Here is a 17,333-nt window from a genome sequence, read left to right on the forward strand (position 1 = left end):
ACAATAGCTTGTTGTACTCTGTATAGCAGGCAATTGTTTTACTGTGCATTCACATTTTTTTCAACTAACAGTTTTAACAGCATAAATAAAAATATAAATAGACTTGGAATTTTCCGAGTAGCACCAGCATAGAAACTTGCAAGCTCTAACTTCAAGCTTCAGTACACCAGAGGGGGAGAGAGGAAGATAAAGGGGAAAGCATTCCAATAGTTTGTACTATTCGAAAAATACTAATAATAGCATGGAATTATTAAATCCTGTTAATAGGTAAGATTTGGATTAACAACCTACAAAATAGTGTAGAATCTTACATCTTTATTGAACACAGTAACATAGCATTCTCTAATTTTGTTGGGAAAAAATATATGTAGTTTTTGATTTAGTAAATTATGGAATCTTCTTTAGTAGCCATGATTTTAACCAAACTTTTCCTGTCCCTGTTGATTGTTTCTACAAATGACATGACTCATTATAGAACTGTTCCAACTCATTATTGTTGAAATTCTACAGTAAAGGTTTTGACTTGACCACTTCCAAATGTGAATTATTTTATGCTTTAGCCATTCTACTATAGTTTACTTGTGTACATTTATTTATGATTTACCTGTGATTATTGTAGTACTGCAGGACTCATTTGCTTAAGCTTTATTTCATGGACAAATTTGCTGACAGCGTCTTACAAAATTTGCTGACAGAATCTAAAATCAATTACTCTCAGAATGGTAGCACACTATCTAGGCCCACTCCAACTCCCGTCTTATTCATATTTGGATGAAATGTTTTTGTTGCAATGCAGTCTTCTGGTTTTTTTCCCCCCAAACAATCTTCATTAATGTTAGAAAGTCCCAGTCTTGTTTATAGATCTAGATCACAGTTAAATAACCTTCACTATAGATCATAGTTTAAATAACCTTCTAAATCAGAGGTGTCCAACTCAATCCCATTATGGGCTATAACAGGATTTTGTTTGCCCTTGGGGAGCCAGGGTAGGCACAGTCGTGGCCAATTGGGTGAGTGGGCCTGTGGTGGACTTTTGCTGGGGTAGCATGGGGTGGTTCCTTGCCATCTCTGGGATGGCCCCACTGGACAACTCTGGACCTATATCACAGGCCAGATTCGGCCTATAGGCTGCATGTCTGACAACCCTGTTCTAAATCATTCAGGTGAATTTTAACAAACTTGAGGAAGGGACCAGTATGTTTTCTAGAGAGCAGTGATTTTAATACCTTTCCATGTGTGTCATTCTTGTTCAGTGCTTTCCTTATGGGAGTTGATAGCATTAGGCAAGTCCTGTATCACCTCCCAAGGTATTGTATTACTTGCTCTTGGGGAAAATTTCATTGGTCTTGGGAAGAGTAGCAGTAGTATTGCATTTTCTCCACTTGTATGCATTCTGTCTTTTATCATGGGTTGTTAGAGAGAAACCTACTCTGTGATGGCTTTGTAGCTCTTTCAATCTTCATAAAATTAATACTTTTTCTGAAGTTCACAGATTGTTTTTGATCAGGGCATCATTCACTTCCAGAAATCTCTGTCATGAAGAACGGCCTACAATGATGTTTTTATAGAGAAAAACCCATCATTTACACCTGATTGTCATCCCGTTTATTGGAACATCTATATTATTCTGTAAGAGTGCTGATTTCTTATGACTTTATAAACTTAGTCTAACAAGTACTGTACAGTAAATGTTGACTGTGTCTGCTAATAGGATAGAATATAATTTTTTATTGGCCAAGTGTGATTGGACACACAAGGAATTTGTCTCGGTGCATATGCTCTCAGTGTACATAAAAGAAAAAGATACATTTGTCTCTTTGTCTTTGTTTCATTTGTCTCAAAAAGCATTATGTCGTTCACTATTTTATAACTTGTTTGCCTAATTAGAATTTCTTCATCTGTTAAAAGAACTAAACTATGAAGAAGCTCTGATCATAGTATCATATAGTATAGAGGAGAACAGAGCAGGACAGAATAGTATACTTTATTTGGTCAAATGTGATTAACTCAATGGATTTGTCTCTGGTGCAGACATTTTAAATGCAGTGTTCACTGTCTTTCACAAACAAATAAACCTTGATTCAAATTTTGTAATTAATTTAGTTTCCCATGTTTCTTTTCCCCATAGTAATTTACCTTAGAAAGGTTGTGTTAACAAGTGCTATTAGTGCCACACTATTGTAGCCTCTGATGCTATTGTGTTCCAAGACAAATCCTCTTTAAGTAAGGCATTACTTAATAGTAGATATTGCAAATGTTTCAAATGTTGTGCAAAGTCACAGCTTGTTAAATATGCATATGCTTTATATTCTGTTTTACACAGTATCAAGTCCAAAAACAGGTTTGGCTAATTTTTTTCCTTATCAAGGGCAACATTCATTTGAAAATATTTGTTCAGAGCTACATTCCCGATGAGGGCAGTGTGGATGCAATAACTTATAGGGCCACTGTTCACTTTTTGATACCTTTTATCTTCTCTCTAATATTTTTTGGCAGAATAATCATTTGCAGACAAGGAACAAGGCTAGAAAAGAGTGAATACTCTTGATTAAAAGTTATTATAACATCCTGCATAGGAAGATGACAAAATTCTTACTTGAAGTGATCGTTCATTTGTTTTTCCTGCTGAAGTTCAAGGAACAGGAAGGAAAGTCATGTTCTGAAAATGAAAAACTAGATATGGAGATGATGATGTCAGAATTGTAATAGGGATTCTTAAGCAAAACTAAGCTAAGGGAAAAGTAGACAGAAGCTTTGAAAATCAGGGTAGTTTTGAATTAAGCCCCAAATGGAAAGGTAGACAAAATGACATTCAGTCTTAGATATTATAAATGTGATCGCACATGGTGATGGAGGAATTGTAAAGCAGGAAAGAGTATTTTGTGGTAGGGACATCAATAAATAGTGATACCCTCAAGTCTTCAGTGTTTGTATTCACTATGTACAATATGGATAAAGAAGACTAGAAATCTTATAACAAATCTGCGAGTCTGCGGAGAGGGGCGGCATACAAATCTAAATAATAAATAAAATAAATAAATAAATATGATATATTATCGTATTTATTGATATAAATAATATGATATAAATAAAGAGGAATCTGTTGGGATATGATCAAAGCTTAAGCGATGTTTATTCAGGAGACAGACACAATGAAATTGTGGTAATTTTGTATGTAAATTAGCTATGTGTCCAAAAATATGGAACTTTTGTTGAAAGCTTCTGAGTAAGATTAAAAATCCTAAAGAAACAAAGTCATATCTACATACGAATTTTATTATAAGACATTGAGTACTAAATTTAAAAGAGTTGAGTTTTTTAATTACATCCCACGTTTTCAAAGAGGTAGATTATAGTGATAATATCTGCTGAAAAATTAATAAAACTAGTAATGGAAGGCCCAGCAAATTTCTGATTTCTCTTCCTGACAATTTCATTTCTCAGAATTGCAAGAAGAAACAAGGGTTTCAGCTATCCTGGATCTAATCCTGACCAACAGAGAGGAATTAGTCAATGGACTGGAGGTGTGTGGTACTCATGGGAAAGCAATCATGTCATATTGGAGTTCAAGATAACTCATGCAAAGCTAAGCAAAGTCAGTCATATACCTTGGCTCTCAAGAAGGAAGATTTTAATATTTTAAAATGTGGGCATCATGCCATGACTTAAAACCTTAAAGATAAAAAGATTGGGAAATCTCTCTAAACGAGATACTCAAGGAATAGGCACAAATAGTTTCTAAAACAGTTTAAAATGGGAGAAATTTTAGCAGGCCTACATGGATGAATATTGGTTGAAGCAGAAAAAAGAAATACAGTGATCCCTCGATTATCACGAGGGTTACGTTCCAAGACCTCTCGCGATAATCGATTTTCCGCAGTATAGTGGTGCGGAAGTAAAAACACCATCTGCGCATGCGCGCCTTTTTTCCATGGCCGCGCATGCGCAGATGGTGGAGGCGGGGAGCGACGAGAGTGCGGAAGCCAACAGATTGCTTTGAATGCCGGCTGCCCCCACCCCCCAGCACCCACCCGTTCGCCGCTCGCCCGCCCAGCTGCTCGCTCGCCGCTCGCCCATTCACCCGCCCGACCGCTCGCTCGCCCGTTTGCCCGGCCGCCCGCCGTTTGCCGCTCGAAAGCAAGAGGGGGAGAGAGAGAGAAAGAGAGAGAAGGAAAGAAAGAGATGAGAGAGGGAGGAAGAGAGTGTGAGAGAGGAAGAAGCAAGATAGAGAAAGAGAGAAAGAAAGATGAGAAAGGAAGGAAGACAGAGGAAGAAAGAGAGAGAGAGAAGAGTGGAAGGAAGAGAGAGAGAAATGATAGAAAAAAGGGGAGAAAAAAAGAGAAATGAGAAAATGATTGAAGCAGAGAATGACAGGAAAGAAAGAGAAAGAGACAGAGAAGTGACTCTTGGTGATGACGTATGACGTCATCGGGTGGGAAAAACCGTGGTATAGCAAAAAAACCGTGGAGTATTTTTTAATTAATATTTTTTGAAAAACCGTGGTATAGCGTTTCGTGATAATCGAGATCGCGAAAATCGAGGGATCACTGTACATAGAAAATGGAAAGTGGGGGTAGTGAGGGAAAAGTAAAGGGATTATTTGAATAGGTAGAATATAAAAAATAAAGCTCACACTAATAACAGGCTACTGAAAAATTCCAATAATAATAGTATCTAAATTTTAGAAGGAGTAGAAGCTGTTGGTCTGTTGCATCAGGAAAGCAGGGCAATCATAATGATGGAGGTAAAGAGAAAGTGGAACTCCTTAATATCTTAGTTCTGAGATGTCTCAGAAGACAAAAAGAGCCTTTTCTAATGTCAGGACACAGAGAAAAAAGTCTCAGGATTGTTCAGATTATAGTAAGAATCCAATTTGCTATTTTAAATGAATTTAGATCTCTATGGTGAAACAAATTACATCCCAGGTTGTTAAAGTTGCCTTTGACAAGAGGAGTGGCATACAAATTTGATAATTAAAAAAATACAGGCTGAAGTAATTTCAGAACCACATGCCAGTTTAGAATTTGTTCTAGACAAGGGAATTAAAATGCTTTGTACAACAGCATGTCTTGAAGCATTAAGATAAAATGCTACTGTTATCAAGAAGCAGCATCGTTTCTTAAGAAAAACTTGTGCCAGAATAGCCTTATCTATTTTTATGATGGTGTTTGTTAACCAAGAAAATGCTGTGTAGTAAACCATATAACAAGACTTTCATCATAACCTTGCAGTGTAACATAAGGCTAGAGCAGGCTTTCTCAAACTCTGAGTTATATCCCCTTGGGAAGACACAGACAGTGTCCAGGGGAAGTACAATAGAACCTCTAGTCCTGAAGACTTCGTACCTTGAACAAATTGGGTTCCGACCAAAAGATTCTCAAAACTTTTGAATCTGGTCACAAAAACATACTTAGGTGGTAATCAAACACGGCCAAGGCCAATTTCCCCTTCCACATCATTTTTTGTAAGCACCAAATTTTGTAAGTAGGAAATTAGGTTTGGATCACAACCAAATTCCATAACCTAAGGAACAAATAATAGTGGTGACCAGAGGTTCTACTGTATGAGGAACCTTTTATTTACATTGCTACAATAAATCCTACTTTTCCAGTTTCATTATATTGGCATTGTTCATTTGTGTTTATTTTGCAGTTTGAAATTTGTGTGTGTGTGTGTGTGTGTATTAAGATTACACTAAAGGAAAATGTGATGGTAAAAAGTTTAAGAATCCCTGGGCTAGAGGATTTTGAGATTTGGTGGACTTGGAAATGGTTCAGCATTGATTCAAAAAGAAGTATTAATTGTATAGGTATACAAATGTGGAGTCTTAGTTTTGTGGCAATATCTATATGAATGGTCAGTTGAATGTAAACAGCCAGCGTGATGCTGCAGTGAAACAGCCAGTACAATTTTGGTCTGCATTAAGAAAAGTATTATAGCAAAATTACATGAGGTAAAAGCTCTGTTTTAGTCTGGGCTAATTTGAGCACTTGGAGTACTATGTCCACTTGAAATTGACATGGTAAAGCTGAAGTGGTTTTATTACCAGGTTGGAAATTTATCCTCATGAATAATAGCTTAAAGCAGAGGTTCCCAAACATTCTCATGGAGCTGTTTTGTTTATTAAGTAGTAAAATACCCTACGGCATCCTTGTGAGTTCACTGGACTACTATGGTACATGATATGGGAACCACAGGCCTAAACTTGCAAAACGTAAGACTTAAAGAAGATAAAATACTCTTTGAAATTAAAAGGAGATTCAAATTTAATAGCATGAAAATAATTTGATGGTAAGAGCTGTTAACAATCTGAATAGAGCACTAATGGATTTTTCCTGCTTAGATTTTTTTTGCAGTGATGAGGTGGTTACCTGTTTGAGAATAGTTTACTAAATTCCTCTACTAAGTAAAAAATTGACTATGGCACCTGCAAAGTATACTTTAGAACAGTGGTGGCGAATCTATGGGGTACATGCCAGAGGTGGCACACATAGCCCTACCTGTGGGCACGCGCACCTTCACCCCAGCTCTGTTTTGGGTCTCAGGCGTGTTTTGCAGTTTGGGTGTATTGCAATTTAACAAAATTATAAATTAAGACATTATAAGTATCTTTTAACACACTCTTTTGGAATTATTTAAACATATTTTATAATTAAAACTAAATGTATTATGTTTCATAGCATGGTTCAGATGTCTGTATATAGTTGCACTAGAACGTGCATTAAATAAAATACATAGGTACTGTAGGCTGCCTTCCATACTTGTTTCTGAGTCATTTCTAGAGCCCCTGTTCTAAAAAATATACAAAACCATGTCAGAAACATACATTTAATTTAATTTAATTTAAAATAATTGCAATGATAATACTAGAAAGCAATGATAGGAAAGCATGTGCAATGAATTTACTAACTTCTAAATTTAATTGGACTGTTTTGGACAGCATTATTATTTCAGGACACTGTTCATTATGAAGCAATCAAGACCAAATATACCAATTTGACATTTTGAAAGTGAATCACCATTTTGATCTGTGTGCATATGTGTGTGTGTGTGAAAAATGCTACTGAAATGATTGACATGCATGTTTGAACCAAACTTCTAAAATAATTATTTTTGATAAATTTAAATATACAAACATTATTTTTAAAAGGAGAAAGAAGTTTCTATTGAATAAATAATTAGTGATTGGAACTTGTATAAGGTAAGAAGGATCTTATTTGGAGCATTCTTAGACACAATCTGTTCTCTTCTGATTGAAGCATAATATCTGTTTTTTCCATTGCTTCGGATAAAGTTTCTTTCAATAAAATTTGAGAAATATTTGTTCTCACACGTCATAATTTCTTGGACTAATAATTATTAGCCATAATCTAGGACAGAAAAAGCAATTGCTTCTTTTTTGTAATGGTTATTTTGATACTAGCCTGTTTCACTCAACACACTATAAAATTGAGTTCCGATTGAGAAATTTGCCATATACAGTAGTCCCTCGATTATCGCGAGGGTTCCGTTCCAGGACCCCTTGCGATAATCGAAATTTCGCGATATAGCGGTGCGGAAGTAAAAACACCATCTGCGCATGCGTGCCACTTTTCCATGGTGTTTTTACTTCCGCACCGCCAGCCCGCTGCCCGCCACTTGTCCGCTGCCCGCCCGCTCACCTCGCCAGCAAGAGGGGAAGACCCATGAAAGATTCCTTGGGCCGCCTAGCAGCTGATCTGCTCGGCAGCGCAGCAGCAGCCTGCGCTGCCGAGCAGATCAGCTGCTAGGCGGCCCAAGGAACCTTCCATGGGTCTTCCCCCTCTTGCTTGTGAGGGCGCTTCAACGTTTCCGGACGGCAAGCTCGGACTCTTTCTTTTTCCCTCAGAGGACGCTTATGACAGGCGGCTGAGGCTTCGAGTGTGTCCCCTTCCACCGCCAAGGTCTCCCAGGAGTCCACACCCCCTTTTAAGGCGCCCGCAGATCAAGCGCTCTAGCCAGGCCCGGGCGCACGCCCCCTCTTCCCGTTTCGGTGGGCCTGCCCGGCGCGGGGGTCTCTTCCCCCTCATGGACACTCTTCGTGCCTGGCTTCCTTCTCTCTCCTCCCTTCCCCCCGCTTTCCTCCGGGCGTGTTGGAGAAGAGGGTCTTCTTCCGCTCTTATTGTCTTGGGTGGGCGGGAGGCAGGAGCTGCAGAAAGGGAAACTTTTTGTTTTCCTTCGCTCCGCCACCCAAGAGAGCGGAGAGGCAGCGGGGGCGCAAGGAAGAAGAAGCGGTGGTGGCGGCGGCTTCCTTCGGGGGCAACGCCAGCAAGAGGGAAGATGACGCGCGGGCGGCACAGGGGGGGGGGAGGCAAAGCTCTGCGGCTCCAGCCACTTTCAGCCAAGCCTCCCCGGCCACGGAGCCAGGGAAGCCGAGCCGGGCGTGGAACATCGGCGCAGGAGGCAGGACACGATCGGGCGACCGGAGCAGCAGCGCCGCCGCCGTCACGCCCGGCTCGGCTTCCCTGGCTGCGTGGCCGGGGAGGCTCGGCTGAAAGTGGCTGGAGCCGCAGAGCTTTGCCTCCCCCCCCCTCGCCCCTGTGCCGCCCGCGCGTCATCTTCCCTCCCAGACAAAAAGGCCGCCCTTCGGCTCTGCAGTTCCAACCTTCCATGGGTCTTCCCCCTCTTGCTTGTGAGGGCGCTTCAACGTTTCCGGACGGCAAGCTCGGACTCTTTCTTTTTCCCTCAGAGGACGCTTATGACAGGCCCGGGTGCACGCCCCCTCTTCCCGCTTCGGTGGGCCTGCCCGGCGCGGGGGTCTCTTCCCCCTCATGGACACTCTTCGTGCCTGGCTTCCTTCTCTCTCCTCCCTTCCCCCCGCTTTCCTCCGGGCGTGTTGGAGAAGAGGGTCTTCTTGTTTTCCTTCGCTCCGCCACCCAAGAGAGCGGAGAGGCAGCGGGGGCGCAAGGAAGAAGAAGCGGTGGTGGCGGCGGCTTCCTTCGGGGGCAACGCCAGCAAGAGGGAAGATGACGCGCGGGCGGCACAGGGGGGGGGGAGGCAAAGCTCTGCGGCTCCAGCCACTTTCAGCCAAGCCTCCCCGGCCACGGAGCCAGGGAAGCCGAGCCGGGCGTGGAACATCGGCGCAGGAGGCAGGACACGATCGGGCGACCGGAGCAGCAGCGCCGCCGCCGTCACGCCCGGCTCGGCTTCCCTGGCTGCTTGGCGGGGGGGGGGGAGGCTTGGCCGAAAGGGGCTGTACCCGCAGAGCTTTGCCTCCCACCCCTCGCCCCTGTGCTGCCGGCGCGTCATCTTCCCTCCCAGACTCCCCCGGCAAAGTGACGTGGAGGAATGGAAAGCTGAAACCGGGCGGTTTGAGTTTCCCATTCCTTCAAGTCACTTCGCCGCTGCTCTCCTGGCTAAACTGTGTGGCAGGAGACAGGCTTTGAGTTTTTGGCTGGGGGGGAGAAGTAGAACCTTCCTAACTCCCCCCCCCCCCCACCAGCCAGAAGGAGCGGCGAAGTGACGTGGAGGAATGGAAAGCTGAAACTGGGCGGTTTGAGTTTCCCATTCCTCCAAGTCACTTTGCCGCTCCTCTCCTGGCTAAACCGGCGGCAGGAGACAGGGTTGGGGGGGGTACTGGGAAGCCCCCCAGGCCGACTGCCACCTTTTCAAACAGCCGCGCCCTTCCCAGCTGAGTCCTGAAGCCAAGCGCCTTTGGAACTTCTGCGCTTGGCTTCAGGACTCAGCTGGGAAGCGGCACGGGTGTTTTAAAAGGTCTCCCCCGGCATGGGGGGCTTCCTAGCACCCCCCCAAACCCGGGTTGGGGGTTCGGGGGGGTGCTAGGAAGCCCCCCATGCCGGCGGGAAGACCCAGGGAAGGTTCCTTTGGCCGCCTAGCAGCTGATCTGCCCGGCGGTAATGCAAACTCCACCATCTACGCATGCGTGCAGATGGTGGTGTTACTTCCGGGTAGAAAACTCGCGATATAGCGTTTCGCGAAGCTCGAGATCGCGAAACTCGAGGGATCACTGTATAGCAGAAGGATAGGGATGTCTAAGATATGTCTTTATAAATATTACAAGAATCTTAATTACAAAGACTGTACATAAATTTCTAATAAAATAGGGAACTTCTCAAATGTTTGAATGATAGAATCCTAGCAGTTATGCAAAGTAGGTAAAGTTTTTCAAGTATGGCATATTCTGTTCTCAACATGCAGTTTGTCCAGGTGTATTTGGAAAATGAAGTGATTTAATGGGGACCAAATCAACAACTGCCTGCTCCTACTTTGACCCAAATCTGAAATCCAGAAAAATGAACTTACTCTGTTGTTAAATAAGGAACCATACATAGATACCTATTACAAGTTTTTTATTTTTAACAAGGAATAACTTTTTAAAACTAAAGTAGGTTCTTCTAAGCAATTGCTGCCTGACTAGAATTTTTTTAAAAAGGAAACTATAATTTATTTGATTGTATTATAATTCAATATTATTTATAAAAAGTGGGGTCAAGACTGGTTAACGTGTGTAAGAGTTTAGGGTGGGTTACAAGGAGAGTGTTTAAAAATTGGAAATAACGGTTCTGTTTGATTTCATTTGTTTTACTAAATTTGGCTTTACCACTTAAAAATGGATAATAATCTTACCAGATAGAGAAGGGTAATGTGGAGTTTCGAAAGTTAAGTTATTTTTTAAACAAATCTGCTAAATCCAAAGAAAACTAAATGAAGAATACCTTTTGCACTGGGGTGGGTTATAACTTACCTCACTGCCAGTTTGCTTCCTCTCACGCGGCGTAGCCACACCTTGTTGGGTGCGCATGCACAGTGCCAAAAATTCCCAGAGAAGAAAAAAAAGCAGCAAAAAAAAATCCCCCCTAAAAAGATGGTGGCATCCACAGGCCGGCACCGACAGAACCAGCTCCGTGATATCACCAGCAGTTTGCTACCGATTCTATAGAACTGATGCATCTCTGTTTTGTGCCTTTACCAGCAAATAGAAAGTACACTTGGTAGCCCTGCTGCAAAGCCCCTCTCCTCTCTCCCTAACCCATCTCAAAGGGACTCCACAGGACTTGGGCCTGTTCCCGTGTCTCACAATCATGGTCCAGTTCCTTGCAGAAATTGTGTTTGCTTTCAAGGCTTTCTGCCCCAGTCACTAGCTGGCTGTTGGAAAACTGCAAGACTCTCCTATCTCTTGCTAGGCTTTGGGAAAACAGAACCTGCATGCTAAGGCAATGGCTTCAGGATGAGCTTTCCAAAATCTTTGCCTTGCTTTAAACCCCCTCCATTTATATTTGTCCTGATTTACAACCGAGTTATGGTCATAACTCGGGGTCTACTGTTATATATGTGGATTCTTAACTATTACAGTATCATGGGAGTAATGAGTTCTAAGTCACTTTTTTTTGCTATGTGTGCGCATTAAGCAATAGCCTTTTTAAACTTCAGAAACTGAAGTTTTAATCAGAGTGTACCTTTAAATACTTCCATCTCTGTAAATATTGTATAACTGCAGATTCTTGAAATTCCTGTTTTTCAGGTGTTGGAAAATCATGTTTATTGTTGCAGTTTACAGACAAAAGGTTTCAACCAGTTCATGACCTTACTATAGGTAAGTCCTTAGTAGATAAATCATGAAAAATGAAACATTTGTACGTAAATAGTTCCTAATCCATTTGATACATAATTTAGATATATACTAAACGATTATTACGGTATTTGTACAATTATAATTACATTTGTATATAATTACTGTTTTTCATAGTTGTATGAAAAATCTAGGGAAAACTTGATTCATATGATTTATCTACTCTACTATGTGATTTTTGATTGGGCCAGGAAGAATGTGCTTAGCAAATAAACTGGAAATGATAGCTTATCATTTCCTTTCAGAATCAAAAAAATGGTATGTGAGAAAATAACAAGCCAGGATAATCTTTCCAAGTGATGGAAACTCTTTTTATTCCTAACTAAAATGATCAGAAAAATAGGAAGATGGGAATTGAAAATATTGCTGTCTTCTGGAGATTTGTACAGGTAGTCCTTGACTTACAAAATTTCATTTAGTGACCATTTAAAGTTACAACAGCACTGAGAAAAAATGATTTATGACCATTTTTCACAGTTACGGCCTTTGCAATATCCCATGATCATGTGATCAAAATTTAGGTGCTTGGCAACTGGTTCATATTTATGATTGTTGCTGTGTCCCAAGGTTGAACCACTATAGTAGGAGAAATATTGCGGGAGCTGAAGTTGTCCAAATACATATGGATGCTTGAAAGACCATCATCTGCTACACCATCATATCGGAGGAGTAATATCTCATTAAAAAATCTTGGCCCAACTCATAGCAGCTCATAAGGGCCCCTTTCCAGCGTTACAGGAGAAGATGGTTAATGTTTTGAAGGTGGGAGAGGGCTCTTTATCCCAACAGCAGATGTCAAAACCATCTTCTAGGAGAAGGGAAACTCTGATTACCAAACCTCTACTGCCTTGTGGCTATATCCATTATTGGAAAAGTTTTCAAGAGTAAACCTGGAGGCAAAATCCAGAGCTGGAGTCCCAGAAACAGTTGTGACTGTGTACAGGCTGTGCTCATTCTCTGGAAGGAGAGGGCATACATGCTACAGCTTCAAGCTGTAACTTAGAATTAGACAGATCCCAATCCATGTTATCACTAACATCATAAGTAAGGCAGCTCCATTCATTTGCATGTCAATCTAAATGGTAAAATGAATATAAGTTGCCTTTACAGTAGCTTCCAGAGATGAAGGCAAAGTCATAATTATATCCTTTAGAAAGGACCTCTTTGTGCTATAGTAGTGGTTTGAGTGTGAGCCACCTAAGTGCTAGAAAATATACTATGTCATAAATGGAAACTTAACAAATCTGTCTCAAATAGTGTAAAAGAACTGAAACAGCTGGAGAACAGTATTGCAATGTTTTTGAAAAACTAATGTAGATCTTTATTTCATTTTCTTCTTTTACAATTTTTTTGTATTTTTCTGATTGTTGTTTTTGTATATAGTTAATCAAAATAAAGAAACGGTGTATTTCATTGATTTTATTTCATTATTTAGGTGTAGAATTTGGTGCTCGAATGATAACCATTGACGGGAAACAAATAAAACTTCAGATATGGGATACAGTAAGTAAAAATCTTCCTGCAAGATTTTGTTAAGACAAATTCAGTTTGTTATTTTTTTAAAAATAGAAGCTACCAAAAATAATATGAATCTCCAGATTTTAAATAAATACATAATGGTTCACGGTTCTTAGCCATAAAAAGAAACAGAAAAAAGTATTTGTATTGCTTTCTGCACCTAATAACAAGAAACTGGACACTTATAGCAGGACATTAGAAAGAGCATGGAAGTCTTGTTGCTTCCTGTTTCCATCAAATAACTCTGCTTTAGAATTGCTGGAAGAGAAAACAAGACCAAGCCTTAGATTTCCCTTCAGCTATTGAGCTTTGGAATTAGCAAGGTAGGGATGTTGTGAAAGTGAACAAGGGTCATGATTTCCAACAATATTGGACAGGGGTGGATTGCTCCTACCTCCTTCTACCGGTGCGCTGTGTGCACAGCATGGGGAATCTTATGTGCATGTACGTCCCCAGCGTGATTTTGCTTCCGTGCATGTGCAGGAAGCAAAAAATATTTAAAAATTAAAGAAAAAATATAGCAGCGCCCAAAAGACTGGCACCGGAGCAGTTACACATAAATTGCGCAATCTGGTGGCTGCTTCCCTTGCATGGATTGCCCCTGCGTAGTTGCCTACCGCACTGGTAGCAACCCATCCCTGATATTGGGAGACTCTTTCCAATCAGAATTAAATTGTAGCTTTTGCAATACAACCTGGATGGATATGAGAGATACATAAAAAAAGATTGAGTTAATAGGTAAAGATTACAGATTGTCCATTGCTATAGTGGAAAGCTACTAGATTGCTCCCTTATCATATTTATTAATGTATCTTCTATATTAATATTAGAGCAATACTTTGTGAATGAAGGCAAATATACACATCCCAGGATAATGTTGCAGGATCCTATATGGGTCGGAAGCAGTACAACGCAGCTTTTGAGATTTGAAAGTGGGCATTGCATATCGTCCAGAAGCTACTGTATGAGGACAAATCATGGTTTGCAAAGATCACTTGGAGATAGGAAATACTTCTAATGTAATCTATCAGATCCCCTGCATGGATTGCCCTTGTGACTATGTAGGACAGATGGGGAGGAAGCTAATCTCCAGACTGCAAGAGCAGAAGTGAGCATCAGATGACAAGACCAGAACTCATTGGTAGCCTGACATTGCAGTGAACAAGGACATACATTCAATTTCTCAGCTACTAAGAATTTTGGCCGAGCAGATGAAAAGATAGCCAGGGAAATGATTGAAGGAAGCCTGAGAAACAGGCCCCTTGTTAGTCAACTGCAGAGCTAATTTACCATCAGCTTGTCAGATACTTAGGAGGATTTGATAGCACAAAGAAATAACAGCCAATAGCCAACCATCAACACATTAATTAACCAATAGGAAGCCACACCCAACCAGGAACTACATAAATATAATGCATACAGTAGTCCAAAGACTATTCCACTAGAGAGAAGTTAAGAAACATAGAAACATATAAGATTGACCGCAGAAAAAGACCTCATGGTCCATCTAGTCTGCCCTTATACTATTTCCAGTATTTTATCTTAGGATGGATATATGTTTATCCCAGGCATGTTTAAATTCAGTTACTGTTCTTCTCTTTGAGGATGGGCTGCAGCATGAATACAAAAGCTTGGTGGACTAAACCTCTAGTCCTGATGACTGACCATGTGGATCCTGTAGTAACAGTTCAGTTTATGATAATTTCACAATACCAAGTAATACATAAGTAAGATTTAGTGTAAAGTTTCTATTTATAAATGTATCAAATCCAACAAGAAATGAGAAAAATTATAATTTTTAACAGGACTAACATTTTGCCTTAAGAAACATTAACAGAGTCACTCTTGTAAGTTCTGTTATGTAGTCAAGACTACAGCATTACAGTGAACCCTCGATCATCGCGAGGGTTCCGTTCTAGGACCCCAAGCGATGATCGATTTTTCGCGAAGTAGCGGTGCGGAAGTAAAAACACCATCTGCGCATGTGCAGATGGTGTTTTTACTTCCACCGCCGCCCGCAGCGCGTTGCTGGGGAGCGCGCGCGCGTTGCTGGGGCCGCTCCCCAGCTGGGGAGCGGATCTGGGGTTTCCCCAAGCGCGCGCGAGTTGCTGGGGCCGCTTCCCAGCTGGGGAGCGGATCTGGGGTTTCCCCAAGCGCGCGCGCGTTGCTGGGGCCGCTTCCCAGCTGGGGAGCGGATCTGGGGTTTCCCCAAGCGCGCGCGCGTTGCTGGGGCCGCTTCCCAGCTGGGGAGCGGAGCCGGGGGTTCCCCAAGCGCGCGCGCGTTGCTGGGGCTGCTCCCCAGCTGGGGAGCGGATCTGGGGTTTCCCCAAGCGCGCGCGCGGTGCTGGGGCCGCTTCCCAGCTGGGAAGCGGAGCTAGGCTGCCCCAAGCTCGCGCGCGCCGCCCGCCCGCCCACGCTGTTGCCGGCTCCGCTTCCCAGCTGGGAAGCGAAGCTAGGCTGCCCCAAGCTCGCGCGCGCCGCCCGCCCGCCCACGCTGTTGCCGGCTCCGCTTCCCAGCTGGGAAGCGAAGCTAGGCTGCCCCAAGCTCTCGCGCGCGCCGCCCGCCCGCCCACGCTGTTTCCGGCTCCGCTTCCCAGCTGGGAAGCGGAGCTAGGCTGCCCCAAGCTCGCGCGCGCCGCCCGCCCGCCCACGCTGTTGCCGGCTCCGCTTCCCAGCTGGGAAGCGGAGCTAGGCTGCCCCAAGCTCGCGCTCCAGCCCACCGCCGCTGAGGTCTTACCGGGGCAAGAGGGGGAAGACCCAGGGAAGCCTCTGCCCGGCGGGGAAACTCCACCATCTACGCATGCGTGGAAGGGCACGCATGCGCAGATGGTGGAGTTTACTTCCGGGTTGAAAACTAGCGAAATAGCCCTTTCGCGATCCTTGAGGACGCGAAACTCGAGGGTTCACTGTATTCCTGTTCTAAATCTTGTAATTTGCAAGTAGAAATCTTAACAATATCAAATTTACAATTAAAACAGCAAGACAGAAAAGTGCAGTAAATTGTAATATAGAGTTGATCTGGATATAAATCATATGTTTATGTATGGTTTATATATGATCATTGGCCTTTGACATTGCATGTTTTATGTACTATCTTCATGTACAGTGTTCCCTCGATTTTCGCAGGTTCGAACTTTGCGAAAAGTCTATACCACGGTTTTTCAAAAATATTAATTAAAAAATATTTTGCGGGTTTTTTTCCTATACCACGGTTTTTCCTGCCCGATGACGTCATATGTCATCGCCAAACGTTCATCTGCCTTTAATAAATATTTTTTTTAATAAACTTTAATAAATAAACATGGTGAGTAATAATCTAAATGGTTTCTAAGGGAATGGGAAATTGCAATTTAGGGGTTAAGGGAAGGCTTGTGACACTGTTCATAGCCAAAAATAGTGTATTTACTTCCGCATCTCTACTTCACGGAAATTCGACTTTTGCGGGCGGTCTCAGAACGCATCCCCCGCGAAAATCGAGGGAACACTGTATATCAGTTTCTATAATATGGACCAATTGCCTAATACAGTACTATATAACAGAGCTTTTGAAACAAACTGTCCTGCTCTGATTAGACTAAAACTTCACAAGCTACATAAACATGGTATATTTAATGTTGGTTGCTAAATGTCCTTAATTTATTTTCACTATAATTTATTTAGATATGATAGTAAAGTCATTATATCTTTTCTGATGATGATGTTAGAAATATATTTTCTTCTATATGTTGTTTACATTACCACATGATTTACTATTGCTAATAGACAATAAGCAGTTTCTGTAAGCTGCTTATTAAAAACTATTGATACTGACATGGATTCTGCTCATTTTTTTCATCTCTATATTTATAAATTACATTATGGATTAAACATCTATTACATATTTTGCATTGCTGTGCTAAACTATACTGATAATTAGTTTATGTAGACTTCTGGGTAATTTATTTGAAATACCAACTTACAAGATGTTTTGTATGTATTTTGTGCTTGCCATTCTACCTGTGTGTGTGTGTTTCATTTTCTTGATAAGCTTTGTTTAAGAAGTACAGGGTGTTATTTAAATGATAACTGACATATATAAAACCAAATTAAAAACTCTTGCTTTTCATAACAAAATGATGGAGAAAAAAACCCATCTGAAGATTGTTGAAATCTGGCTGCAATTTATGATATAATGGATAAAATCTGCATCCTTGGCCTTCATACAACT

At 41.8% G+C, this 17,333-nt stretch overlaps 1 protein-coding gene across 5 annotated transcripts in view; it reads left to right on the forward strand.

The window, feature by feature from the left end:
- The window catches only part of RAB2A (RAB2A, member RAS oncogene family), a 42,764-nt gene that overhangs the window by 5,535 nt on the left and 19,896 nt on the right, over window positions 1-17,333 (forward strand). For 2 of the 5 annotated variants that reach the window (XM_070747806.1, XM_070747810.1), the window contains exons 2-3: window positions 11,501-11,572; window positions 13,044-13,111. In XM_070747806.1, coding sequence (XP_070603907.1) covers window positions 11,501-11,572; window positions 13,044-13,111 — 140 coding nt within the window. Of the gene's footprint in view, window positions 1-1,485; window positions 1,630-3,444; window positions 3,525-11,500; window positions 11,573-13,043; window positions 13,112-17,333 lie in introns of all 5 variants that reach the window. The other 3 variants (XM_070747807.1, XM_070747808.1, XM_070747809.1) reach the window with 3 other exon arrangements.

Source organism: Erythrolamprus reginae, chromosome 3 (genome assembly GCF_031021105.1).
Source record: "Erythrolamprus reginae isolate rEryReg1 chromosome 3, rEryReg1.hap1, whole genome shotgun sequence".
Taxonomy (NCBI): domain Eukaryota; kingdom Metazoa; phylum Chordata; class Lepidosauria; order Squamata; family Dipsadidae; genus Erythrolamprus; species Erythrolamprus reginae.